The 13841-nt window shown below is 31.4% G+C and overlaps 1 protein-coding gene across 1 annotated transcript in view; it reads left to right on the forward strand.

Annotated features, from left to right (window-relative positions):
- Positions 1 to 13841, forward strand: part of LOC111085413 — a 36361-nt gene that overhangs the window by 8043 nt on the left and 14477 nt on the right. The window contains exons 4-9 of the mRNA XM_022383841.1: positions 3132 to 3194; positions 3607 to 3717; positions 6014 to 6129; positions 6850 to 6905; positions 7187 to 7239; positions 11733 to 11851. Coding sequence (XP_022239549.1) covers positions 3132 to 3194; positions 3607 to 3717; positions 6014 to 6129; positions 6850 to 6905; positions 7187 to 7239; positions 11733 to 11851 — 518 coding nt within the window. The remainder of the gene's footprint in view (positions 1 to 3131; positions 3195 to 3606; positions 3718 to 6013; positions 6130 to 6849; positions 6906 to 7186; positions 7240 to 11732; positions 11852 to 13841) is intronic.

Consider the following 13841-nt stretch of genomic DNA (forward strand, 5'->3'; position numbering starts at 1 on the left):
TGACGGAATTACTGACACATTTTCTTATTTTTTTTTATCAATGCTGCATGGCGAAGGTATGTTCTCTACTGAGTGCCCCTCTAGTTAATTGTATGATTACTGCGAATAAACTGAAAAATCATTAGCAAACAAACTTTGGTGTTACATAGTTGCTTTTCTTCCTGACATATACGTTTGAATTGTTTCGAATTTCGCGCAGAACTACACGAGAGCTATCTGCGCTAGCCGTCCCGAATTTAGCAACGAAAGACTAGACAGAAGGCAGCTAGTCATCACCACCCACCGCTAACTCTTGAGCTAATCTTTTACCAACGAATAGTGGGATTGAGCGCCACATTATAACGCCCCCACTGCTGAGCATATTTAGTGGGACGGAGATTCGAACCCGCGACTCTCAGATTGCGAGTCAAGCACCTCAAGTTGGTTAGAAACCCTAACCAACATATACGTTTTGAAATATATTATTTTAGTAAAAATAAATTAATTATGTGTTAAGCTGTGTAAAAGACAAAAGCATTATGCACATAATATATTTGGTGTAAAGGATGATTTTTGTATTTGTTGATACGAGTAAAAGTATAGCATTCACGACAAGATTGCAAGGGTGGAATGCAGGCTATTTGACAACAGTATGTTACATATTTTGGTATTGATTATTCTGATAACACTTTTCAAAATCGTTATTGTTTTTTAATGGAAAACTGCAAATATTAACAAAACTGTACTGCTTGGCTATGACTCTGATTTGTCCTTTTGTCAGTTTTGAAGGATATTTGAAATTGGTAATAAATAACTTGTGGCCCAAGGCAGAAAAGAAACGTTTAATCAAAGTAACTATGGACGAGAAGAGAACATTCTGATTTGTGTTACCTGAAATATTAATTCTCAGCCTAAGACTTATATATATATATATAAATTGATCCTTTGTATGTGTATTGCCAATGTTAGCTTCAGAGGCTGCAACATTTGTGTTTCAAACCTGGCAAATTATTGACACATATATTTTTTGAATTTTGTAGTTAAATATAGATTTGAGAAAGAACTGTCCACTTTTTTTTTTTATTCGCGATCACTTACCTGTCTTCAACTAGACTGCAAGAGGCTAACAGTTATGTAAAGGTGATTTATTTATTGTTGAATCAAGCCACGTTTAAGCACGTACAGAACTTTGAAAGAATGCTTGTAGGTAGACTTTAAATATAAACTTATTTTTTTGTCTGATAGCCCTCGCTTCCTCTTCATTATCATTAGCCCCCCCCCCCCCAGTGGCACAGCGGTACGTCAGCGGACTTACAATGCTAGAAACCGGGTTTCTTATTCGTGCTTGTAGTAATACAATGCACCATCTAGCCATCTTATTTGTTTCTAGGCAATTGTCTATTTCTGTAAATATTGATATTCTAAATATATTAACGTATGTTTGTATGACTTCTATCTATCACTTTTTAAAGGTGTTTGTTTGTTGTAAAGCAAGTTACATAATTGATTACCTGTGGTTTGCCCACCGCAGGTATCCAAACCCGATTTTTAGTGTTATAAGCCCATTGATTTACCACTGAGTCATCGGCGGCCTCTCTTTTAAGGTGTTTATTTTAATCACTTCATCAAGGTTTATTCATTCATAAACCTTGAAACCTGTGTTATTTAGTTTAGGCTTATAGATAACCTTTGTAAAAAAATCCTGCGCTGACGTATTAGATACGATAGTTTTAACGAACTCCCTTTGTGTGATTAACTCACTCTGAGCTTTGCCAGTTCATACAACAGGTGTTGCGTTGCACAATATTTAAATTGTACACAAATTAATTAATGTAAGGGACTCATTCCAGTTGGTATACCTGTCCAAAAACAACATTACTTATATGTGATGAATAAACTTCTGGTAGACAACATATAAGCATATTTTCAAAAAAGGATTTCTCTATTTCTACATTCAAACTTTATATTTCACGAATAAATTTTAAGGGTGAATCTGAATGAACGACATAACATACATGGTATAACTATTCAAATATAAATTTACACATTCATTCCTAGTTTTGCTAAAAAGGAAAGAAACATAAGCTGGAAACTTTGTATTCAGATTGTTCCAGGATTCTGAAACAACAACAAAAAGTATACCAAAAGTAATTTATAACATTCTTAAAAAGATCTTACAATAGGAAAAATCTATTTGTTCGTGCAGGACACTTTTTACGTAAAGTTCCATCTTGATACGACAACAAGTTACACGGCATATTCAGTCATGATGCAACATTAACGGTATCACAGCTTTATTTACAGGTATTCTGTGAAGTTGTTTGTTATGTAAAGTTTCATTTTGATGCATGTTACACGGCACGTTAAGCCATGATGCAACATTACCGGTATCATAGCTTTATTTACAGGTACTCTGTTAAGTTATTAGCTAGGTGAAGTTTCATTTTGATACGACATGTTACTGTTGCACAGCACGTTCAGTCATGATGCAACATTACTGGTACCACAGCTTTATTTATAGGTATTCCTGTGAAGTTGTTTGCTAGTTAAGTTCCATTTTGATACGGCAACATGTTACACAGTACGTTTAGTCATGATGCAACATTATTGGTATCACAGATTTATTTACAGGTATTCTGTTAAGTTATTTGTTGTATAAAGTTTCATTTTCATAGATGTTACACGGTTCGTTTAGTCATGATGCAACATTACTAATATCACAGCTTTATTGAAAGGTATTCTCTGAAGGTTTCTGCTACACTTTATAGTGTCTTTCACTTACTAAAAACGATCTTCAAGTGACACTTTTTCACGCTGAACACTTTGGAAAGTCTGCAGTGAGAATTGTGTACGTCAAAACTTGTTGCTCATTAACGTAGAAAAATTGTGGAATGAGTACCATAAGAAAAAAATAACTTTTTGTAGAATAAAGATAGCAAAGAACAGTTTTTGTAAACATATAAGTAATTGTACAAACTATTCTTCTCGTCTTTGGTTCGACTCTAATAATATGATAATACAGAATCATACATAAATAATAAAGGGTACATGGTATTGGGATGAATGAAAACCTTGAATATACAATAATTATGATAAGAAACGAAAACTTGTATTTATTAATAATCTAATCAATACGTATTGTTCATTTTTAGGAAAGTAAGTCCAATTGGAGATCGGGTTCAACAGGAGGATGTTCATGTAAAATTTTCTTTCGTGTAAGTGTTTTATACTTAGTCAAATATAATAATGAATATGGTGAAAAAGCTATTTTAAGAAATTAGTTTGAATAATAATAATATAAGATTAAGTTAATTAAAATGAAATTAAGTATGTAGTAACTAAAGTTGTACTAATAGAGCCAATACTGCAGTATTCATGAAATCAAAAATAGATATACATACAGTGACTAACTTGTACTAACACAACCAATAGTGCAATATGTGTGAAGTAAAAAATATATAAATACACAGTGGCTAATTTTTATTAATTCAGCCAATACTACAGTATTTGGGAAGTCAAACAATGATTAAATAAACAGTGACTAATCTTGTACTTATACCGCTAATATTGCATGATTTGAATTAAGAAAATGCACAGATCTTTCGATTATGATTTGTTTCCTTTTAGTTGGGCTGTGACAACTTTGCCCTTTGACTTTAAGATCGATTTCTGTCCCCGTCTCCTTAGTGAGGCTGTAGCAACTGGTACATGGACTCGAAGATTTCCGACTTATGAAAGGTGAGTAGATTGTTACGTATTACAATTTCGAATGTTCTGAAATCGAGCTAAATGATAATAAAAATTTAATAGTTAAATGATATAATAATAGTTAATTTATGATATTTGCCAACAAGACTGATACACACAGTTTTCCTTTTTAATACAAATATGTTTTAATATACAAACAACAATACAATTTACAATAACAGTTATATTAAATAGTTATTATAAACAATGATTTACATACAAAAGTTCCCAAAGTTACAAGCAATATAAAGTCTTCTTTCTAGTCTGGAACTTCCTTGATATCTTATCGAGGGGCCCGCAATGGCACAGCGGTATGTCTGCGGACTTACAATGTTAGAAACCGGGTTTCGATATCAGTGGTGAGCAGAGTACAGATAGCCCATTGTGTAGCTTTGTGCTTATCTTGAAACAAACAAAGAAACGTATCGAAGGTTGACGATGAGCGAGTTAATTTCGAATGGACGTAGGTATAATTCACTTAACAGGGAGCTAGCTAGCCCTGTAGTTCTCGCTCATCATAAGCCGATTACAGGTCGAGTTTCCACCGATGACGTTAGGTAATGTTTTCGTAAAAGTTCTAATGTCCGATGTGAATCCACTGAAGTTGAATGGTTTATAATATTCGAAATTTATAAACGTTCTTTGTCAAATATCTTAAGTTCCCGATTAATAAGCGTTATAACATTCACAGTTATAGCTTCCGAAATTTATAGCACACCAACTATAGCAAACCAATATTAGATAGTCTTTTTAGGCGCGTCACGCTGGTTATATTTTATAGGCGTGTGGAGAGTTTCTCGAAAATTCAGATTACGTAACAATACAAAGCTCCAACTTTAGAGAATAGGCGGTAGTTTCGCAATACATATTTAACAGTATACGTTATGTACATTTCTAAATATAAATTTAACTTAAACAAACAGCGATATTAAAATAAATATAGAATAATAAATTCGTCACAATGACTATAAAATCAGAGTGGTAGAACAATTTTGTAACCAAACTTTATCGTCATGTTGTTTAAACTACCGCTTTAAGCTGCAAGGGGGGAAGATTGACCTGGATTTTACACCTTTTTTTTTGGTTTGTGTAACCGAATTAATGACTTTCCCGTTGTTGACCATACTTTCTAAGCTATAGCTATTTGGTTTGAAGAGAAACTTTTTCAAAACTATGTTTAATCAATACATTTGTCGACAAATAGGCTTATCCAATCGCCGAAATTGAATAGTTTGTTTTTTCCACTAGAAGCTATAAATGGTATTCGTGCTATATTTCTAGTTTTTTGCTACCTTCATCTATTTAGAGCTTATAATTATTTCAGATGGTTCGAGGAGTTTCTGTTAGCAACCAAGAGAAACGTAGTGCTAGTTCAATGAAATGTTTGAATCCAAAACGAGAAATCAAAACTGATGAATCCCGAGTAAATAACCATACATTTACAATACCGCCTAAATGATTGCTTAGAAAAAAGTGTTTTATTTATTTTATGCTTTAGAATAAACATATGCTGTTTTTTTTATGAAGAAAGTAAACATTAAAAATGTTTTGCCTCTACTGTGAACAATAACAATAAACTATAATGCTGTATAATCGTAAAACTCAGATTTATGCTAAAACAGTGTTAATTTTATTACGTAAAATTATTAAAAGTTATAACTACACGTAAAACATTGTTATAGATCTTTTGTGTGAGAAAAAATTGTATAAAACAATGGGTCTAAAGTTTGAGATAAAAATCATGTAAACTGCAGATTTATTTTACAGTCCTCTTAATTTGTCCATTTCGGATTCAAAATCAGAGGCATGTTAAAACATAAACCATAGCTCTACAAGGTAACTTTTGAAATCTCAAACAATTATAAGTATTCAAACCTCTTAATTAAAAAAAAATCTACAAATGATAAAAGGTTACTTATACGTAATGATTATTTTAAATAGATCACAAGTTAAATTCGGTGAGTTTGCAATATTGGCTTCAACCCAAGTTGATAATGATCTATGTTAAAATATCTAGGATATCTCTCCACGAAAATATTTTTTTTATGTTTTTATATTTTGCTGGAAACATAGAACTCTTTGACTTGCACGGAATAAGGTTCTTTTTAGTTAAATTGTAAACAGCAAATTCCTCATTATGGTAATTATTTCAAAGAACATTTTCAAATTGAAAGATTACTTCATGCAGAAAGTACTTAAAAACCTAACTATTAATGACGTTGAACAATATAACAGATAATATAAATTAACGTATCAAGTCAAACTCATATCTCTATCACTATTACAGGATCACCGAAACACAAGATCGCTATGATCAGTGGGGCCAATTTAGAGGGACGGTTAGTTTTGACGATGAAGAAGAAAGGGAAATGTTGCTTTGGGGAATAAAAACTAGACAAAGCGGTAAAGTTTAAATAAAATGTACCATAGTTTTAAACAGTGGTTTAATTTGGTTTTAAGCAGCTACATATTGTATAATGAAGAATTGTGCTGAGAATAATTTAATTTAAAGTTATTGAGTTTGTTTGTGATTTTAATGTTTTTTATTTTGCATTATATCAATATGTTTTTATCGTTGTTCGTACTTGATATTCACTTGTTATTATAAAACAGTTTGTTCCAAGATATTTTAGATAATAAACTATAAATTAAAATAGATCTGCCTAATAAATGAACTGATAAAAACAACCAATAGTTTACACTATTATTTATAATAGGCCTGCTTAATGAATGAATTAATAAACGCAACCAATAGTTTAAACTATTAATTAAATTAGGTCTGCCTAATAAATGAATTAATAAAAAAAACTAATAGTTTTAAACTATTAATTAAAATAGGTCTGCCTAATGAATGAATTAATAAATGCAAACAATAGTTTAAACTATTAATTAAATTAGGTCTGCCTAATAAATGAATTAATAAAAAACTAATAGTTTTAAATTATCAATTAAATAGGTATACCTAATAAATGAATTAATAAAAACAACCAATAGTTTTAAACTATTAATTAAAATAGGTATACCTAATAAATGAATTAATAAAAACAACCAGTAGTTTTACAGAGTTCTCCTCCAAGACATTTTATTTTATGTTTTTTATTATTGTTTCTTAAAACACTTCAGGTTCAATGGACCGGACCCGTTATGATCGTTATATGCACATTTATGGTATCATGAAGGTAACTATAATAGCTTTTAATTTATTATAAATATTTCAAGATCATGCAGCGTTTTCTATGCTTATATATTCTCGACGTTTTATAAAGATGCTAGTTATTATTGTAAAGATATACATCAGTATCGTACAGGCTCAGTGTTGACCAGTAATTTCGATATATATATTTATGTATATATATTTACATGTGTATATATTAAGTTTGTTCAAAATGAATGTGCGGATCTACCATGAACTCTTTCTTGTATTACTTACTTCTGCATTTTTTATCTTTTGATGTCACAGGATGGTATGTCATTCAACATCAGCCTTGTACCTCTGCCTGGTTTTTATACTCAGTAAGTAATGAAATATTCAGACAGCTCCAATTCACATGTACATATATAAACCGTACGTAGTACTTGAAACTAAGGTATGTAGTTACTTATAAATTTGTAATATTATATTTTGTTCAAAGCATATACACGGTTTATAACGCCTTCAAAATAATACTTTATAAATTGTCTGAATGCATAACAGTTCCTGTTGAATCCATTATGCGGAATCGACCTCCTTACGAGAGAAATTCTATATGGTGATCATTAACACAAGGTGATTAGAATTAATATATGTACATTTTGCAGTGTTGTAGACATGAGTGTTTGGAGACGCAGATTACCTCTTTGTCTATAATGTGTAATGGATAGAGTTTTCACTATCGAATGAAACTCACTGAAATGTATACAACTAGATGGGCACTTAGTATAGCGCACACCTCCGCCACGCAGTGTTGATCATATTCGGCTCTCAAAAAATAAGAAAAAATGTGTTGGTAGGTCCGTCTTTTTCAATGGACAGGGATCATTTTTTGTAGGACAATGAGGAATAATATTCTACATATGTCCATCAAGTTTCATTTAATTCCGATAATTTTTGACTGAGTTATAGAGCAAAACTAGTGTGAAAAATTGATCGATTCCCATGTTAACAGATAGGATTTTTTTATCTTTGTGACCTTGAACTTTGACCTTTATTCTCCAAAAATTAATCAATACTAAGTTGGGTCATAGTCCAAATGTATAACAACTTTCGTCCAAAACCATTTTTGATAAATCTTGCTGACTTGATATATTTTAACTCCATACTTTGGTAACATGATGATTAATGTGAAGTTTTGAAACAGCTATATGTGGGACAATTATTTATTTATTTCTGTACAACATTTCGTCTCTAACAGTGAGATCACGTACAACAATTAAGGTACAAGTACGCTCAAACTGCAAATACATCCAATCAAATAATTGGTTTTATGATATTAACTCCCTTTGGTTATACATATTCAACTTAATACAAATATAACGGCGCTCCTGATGTTTTATTGATTTTTTTTTGTGTAGGTTTTTCTATTTATTCAATACTTTGATATTTTAAAAGTTTATTTCATGTTATTTTTAATAATATGTTCATTTACGTTTAAGTCTTATTCATGTTCGTTATTTTCCTACCTGTTTGACCTATATAAAACTTTCGCAGTCTAAACATTCTATGTTATATACTGTGCCATTGCCATAGTTTTCATTATTATATAACTTCGGTAGCAAACTTTTAGCGTTAGTTCCTGGTTTAGTTACGATTTTAATTTTTATGTTCAATTTGTGTTTTTTTTTGCCTAGTTTGTACCACAGTCTAATTAAATTTTAACTAATAACACCTACAAATATATATTTCTTATCTTACTCTTCTCGATTACTTCTGTTAGTTCCTTTGTTGTTTTTGTAGGTGCTCATTTTTCCTTGGTTCGTTATGTTCTTGATTGTGTCATCAATTATACTTGTTTTGAAATATTCTATCATGTTTCAAGTTTTGTTATTCACGATTTCATGGGCACATAGTTTCAATGCTGTTGTTATACACCCTTTAAATGTTCTGATTTTTATTTTATTCTATCGTATGCGAAAAAACCAGTTTACATAAGTTCCATCGTGATTTTTTTTAGTTGAATTTTCAAACCGCCTCTTTTTTCTTTATGTCTACGTTTAGGAAGCTCATGCAATAATTTTTAACTTTTTCTGTTGTGGATTTTATATTTTTATGTTGCTTGTTAATGTGTTAATGCTGATGAGGAATACCGTTGATAATACTGGGGATAATGGGATTATAATTCCCCAACCTTTTCTATGTATTTAGAAGGTTTTTGCAAACATAAAACAGTTGTTAATTTCTAATTCCGATAGTTGTTTCTTTTCTTCTAAATCTATTTTTATATTTTTCTTTTCATCGTTGTCTACCTTGTTTATTGGTATTACAGGGGCTTATTCCATTGGTATTTGAGTGTATATTGATTCTATATCAAAGCTACATATACTGCCAAAGCTTCCGAGATACATGAAATATTTCTGTAAAAGTTGTTTCATAAAAGTGAAGGTCTCACACAGAATATATATGACAATCACAGCCAATGTAAAGTCGTGCAAAGTACAGAGTTCATCTGGAGAAGTGTATATATGTTGCTTCCACAACATATCCAGGAAAGGAAGACCAACTATAAAAGCTATAGGATATGTACCTGAACGAAAGATGGCAATACGTGGGGACATTCGACGAAGTGTATGTGTACCGTAATAACTGTACACAAGTCTTGTGTAATTTGCTACCCAAAGCAAAATTTCAAATATAGTGCAACAGCATGTCGCGGAACATTTTCGAAAGGATTCATTATCATCCCTGGATATGCACCTGGTGTAAGTTAGGGATCAGGAGAGTGGATATAAAGGTCAAGGTGAACTCTGACTACTATCACACTAATATCATGGGCCCTTTATACTACAAAGAAATACCGGCTTTGTATCGAAACGAGGCTTCCAATAATACCCCCTGTTCGTCTGTCGCATACCTCAAACATTCCGTTTAATATAACGGACTAAACTATCTGAACCTATTCCTTAAACAATTTCATGGATATATTTTGTTTCTTATTTACTTGTTTTCATGTGTGTGTGTGTGCCCGCATAGAGCGAAAAAACGTATTATAATAATACTTAGTTTTTTTGTCTGTCATGAAAATACGCGCTCACTTCATTTTAAAGGACGTAAACATTTTTACACAGTAGACATTTTGTACAACAACATATTAAAAGCTTATCAAAGTTTTTAAAAAGGTCTAGAATGACATAAGTCTATTTACTGATAGGAATTAAGTACGGTAAACTAAAGCGAAAAACTTAACAAGTTACAGTGTTAATTTATCTCTTTATCGAATATAGACCGTGCATAATAAGGGATTAATTAATGTTAGGCTTAACACAAGAGGACTTACCGACTTCGGCGTCTGCTATTAATTTTTTTGATTATTATCCTAAAAATCTTGTATTTAGAGGAGTGTTATTGAAATAAAGAAACTAATTTGACCGCAAATGATTTTGCGGGTCTCTGCTAGTAACATAATAACATTCAAATACATTAAGCTGTGTTAATCTTACTACGTTACCATTCTGTACTGTAAACATTCACAGGCCAACCATCACCACAGCCAACAATTTATTCGTCCTTGCTTTTAAGATGACAATATTCTATGCAAATCTTATGCATTTTTTCATCAGTGTCTACTGAGAAATATTAAAGCTAAGGCTAACTGAGAGTGGTGATATTTACTGACATAGTCTAACCTAAAGAACTGGGCCAAAATAGAATATATAGTTCTTAATACTAAGATATTTTTCCGATCAGAATTTGGTGAAGACAGGCCACCATAAGAAGAGAATAAAAGTTGAACCATTGAGTTGAATGCTAACCTTAATAATTATAAAAATCCTAAACTAATAGCAAAATCATCTCTTAAGTTAATTGACAAACTTAAGATATATAACTGGATCGCTAAAATTTATTTTTGCGTCTAATTCGAGTATGCTGTCAGAATAAGTGTTTAGTAGTATGATCATTATGATCTTATGTAATCAAATAACTCCAAAACGTGCATGCGCAAGGCTAACTTGACTCGTGTAGGACATTTATTTACAAGCTCAGAATATCAGTTCAAAATCCGCACTTTATAAAACAAAGAAGCTAAAATATGTTCTGAAAATGATATAAAACTTCCCATTATTATTATTTTGTATTTGTTACACAATAATTAAATAAATTTAAATATTGATACATTAGAAAATACTAAATTTTAGCCTTGAAGCAAGGAGCTTTACATTTGAAAGAAAATATTATGATTTATTTCATATTGAAAAACATCTAATGAATTATATAATTAATATATCTTCGTACAAATGTGCTGAATGGACGTTCAGTGTTATTGTATACTCTTGGTGTTCTTGGTAGATTGTAATTTTTCATTTGTTATCAGCATCTCTAACCGGGTCATCTAAGGTTTTATCATGCAACTAACACAAGTTTCTAATCGTTATTGAGAACTTGTCAACTCCAGGAATTTAACATTACGTACTACTCCAAATGATTTATCTTTAATAACGTATTTCTCTGTTTATTTACTAACGTATTTTTTTGTTCTTTTTGTAACGTATTTCTTTGTTATTATTCTTTTCTTTTTTGTTTTATTAGAAACGCATAAATGTTCTGCAAACACTGAATGCCGGTTCAGGTTAGGCACTAGATACAAAAAATACACACTTTTCCATTGTATTGTCACTCTTACTTAAATATATATATAGCAAATACTATGAACTTATACTGCTAGAAACCGGGTTTCGATACCCGTGGTGTGTAGCTTTGTGCTTAATAACAAACAACAATTAACGTATAATAGTAGTCTTGACATGGTGAAGTAATTTTCCTTAATGTTTATTAGTAATTAATATATACTACATATATGTTTTATACATTTCAGTTTGCATTGTGGGTACATTGCTCTCCCAAATCATTATATATATCCATTACAAGATTGTGACCTGTCTCTGCCACCAGATGGACAGTTCAGGCGTGAGTGGACTATCAAGTGTGTGACTGGTACGAAACTTATAATAATCCGAAATTCTTTTCTTACAAAACACGTTTTATACAATTATACACTAATATGCTGCAGAAAATAAGAATTAGATTTTTGTTTTAGTTCAGCTTAGTTTTCACAACGTTTTGCCATTACGGCATCATCTGGAGAACACGATTACTGAATTTCAGCAAAGCTGAACTTTCAACGTACGAGAATTCATGATGCATTCATTATTCTTACTCACTGCTACAGCTGTTTAAATAGAAAATGTAAATTAATTTTAGAGAATAAGCCACAGTTAAACAAAAAATCACCCTGAAATGTTTAATTTTTACTGTTTGTATTTAGTTAGAGTAATAATCACTCTGAATTTTTCATATTTTTCTCTCTGTATTTAATTAGTGTAATAATCACCCTGAATTTTTTTTTACTTTTACTATTTGTATTTAGTTAGTGTAATAATCAACAGGATTTTTTTAACTTTTACTGTTTATATTTAGTTAGTGTAATAACCACCCTGATTTTTTTATATTTTACTGTTTGTATTTAGTTAGTGTAATAATCACCCTGAAAATTTTAACTTTTCCTGTTTGTATTTAGTTAGTTTAACATCATGCGTGTGCTTTAAGTAGTATAATATTTTCCGTTTGCATGTACTTTCAATTTGTTTTATATATTTTCGGGCGAAGTCCATCTTACTGCATAAACTCGAATTATTGTATAAGCTTAAATCAATTAGCATGTGTCTTGTTTGCCCCGAGAAACGTTGGTTTAAATAAAACCAATTACGTTTTCTGAAGTAATAGGTCGTGTTTTATTTCTCCTTACAACTAGTTTCTTAGTTAAACCACCATTATAATAACAATGTTACTTGAAAGACACGTACACAGGCATACATTAAACAATGATAAATGACGTGTCATAACGACATTGTTCAGTGTAATATAATTGGCACACACTAAACAATGATAAATGACGTGTTATAACGGTGTTCTTCAGCGTTATATCATTGGGAATATATAGTAGATACTGGATAATTAAATATACTTCGTTGACAATTCTGTAAGGTGCCAATTGGAAATTAATGTATGCAAAATGAATATGTATGTATTATCTAAGGTAATCTACGTGTGCTTATTTATATAACCTTCACTGGAAGTGTAGCTTTAACTAATACGTTAGATTACACAGTTTTGATTGACTTCTGGGTGTACTTTTGTATCATAAATGATTCTGTGTATTTCCGTCCTAAGGAAGATGTAATGGGTTTGAAAATTTATACGGAAATATCTCTTTTAGTCAGTATTCCATTTTCTTCTTCAATCGTCCTTAATCCTATCGAGATTTGGGGTCGGCCGTTTGAGTATTTTGTATCAGCCAAGAATTTTTACACTTGGGTAGCTGGCCCTGACAGCAACCATAAAGTGCGAGTTTATTCCGTGAGAGGGATTCGAATCCACGGCCCGCAGTTTGTGAATTGAGTGCCCTAACTACCAGGCCATTTAATCAGTATTCTATGGTTGTTGTTGTTGTTGTTTTGTTTTTTCCATTTAATATTCTTCCACAGCACTTTAAGTAGTATCACACGTTCTTGGACTTGAATCAGAATCACATGATGTGAAATATTCAAGTGCAGTTCTTCTTCTGATTCTCCTATCTAAATTTTGCTGCAATATTTACGTGGTATTTTATACACTGTTTTTACATGAATGTTGTTACTTCAAACAATTCTTCTTCTTACATGCTGTATTCATGTAAAATGCAGATCTAATAATGTGTTTCTGAGAACTTTTTATTATTTTTTAACAGTTTCTCGCGGCGCTTAGATACGTTAGTACTGATAAAATACATAGTTTTAGATGATTTGTTTGTTTGTTTTGAATTTCGTGCAAAGCTACGCGAGGGCTATCTGCGCTAGCCGCCCCTAATTCAGCAGTGTAAGACTAGAGGGAAGGCAGCTAGTCATCACCACCCACCGCCAACTCTTGGGCTACTCTTTTACCAACG

Source organism: Limulus polyphemus, unplaced genomic scaffold (assembly GCF_000517525.1).
Source record: "Limulus polyphemus unplaced genomic scaffold, Limulus_polyphemus-2.1.2 Scaffold374, whole genome shotgun sequence".
Taxonomy (NCBI): Eukaryota; Metazoa; Arthropoda; class Merostomata; order Xiphosura; family Limulidae; genus Limulus; species Limulus polyphemus.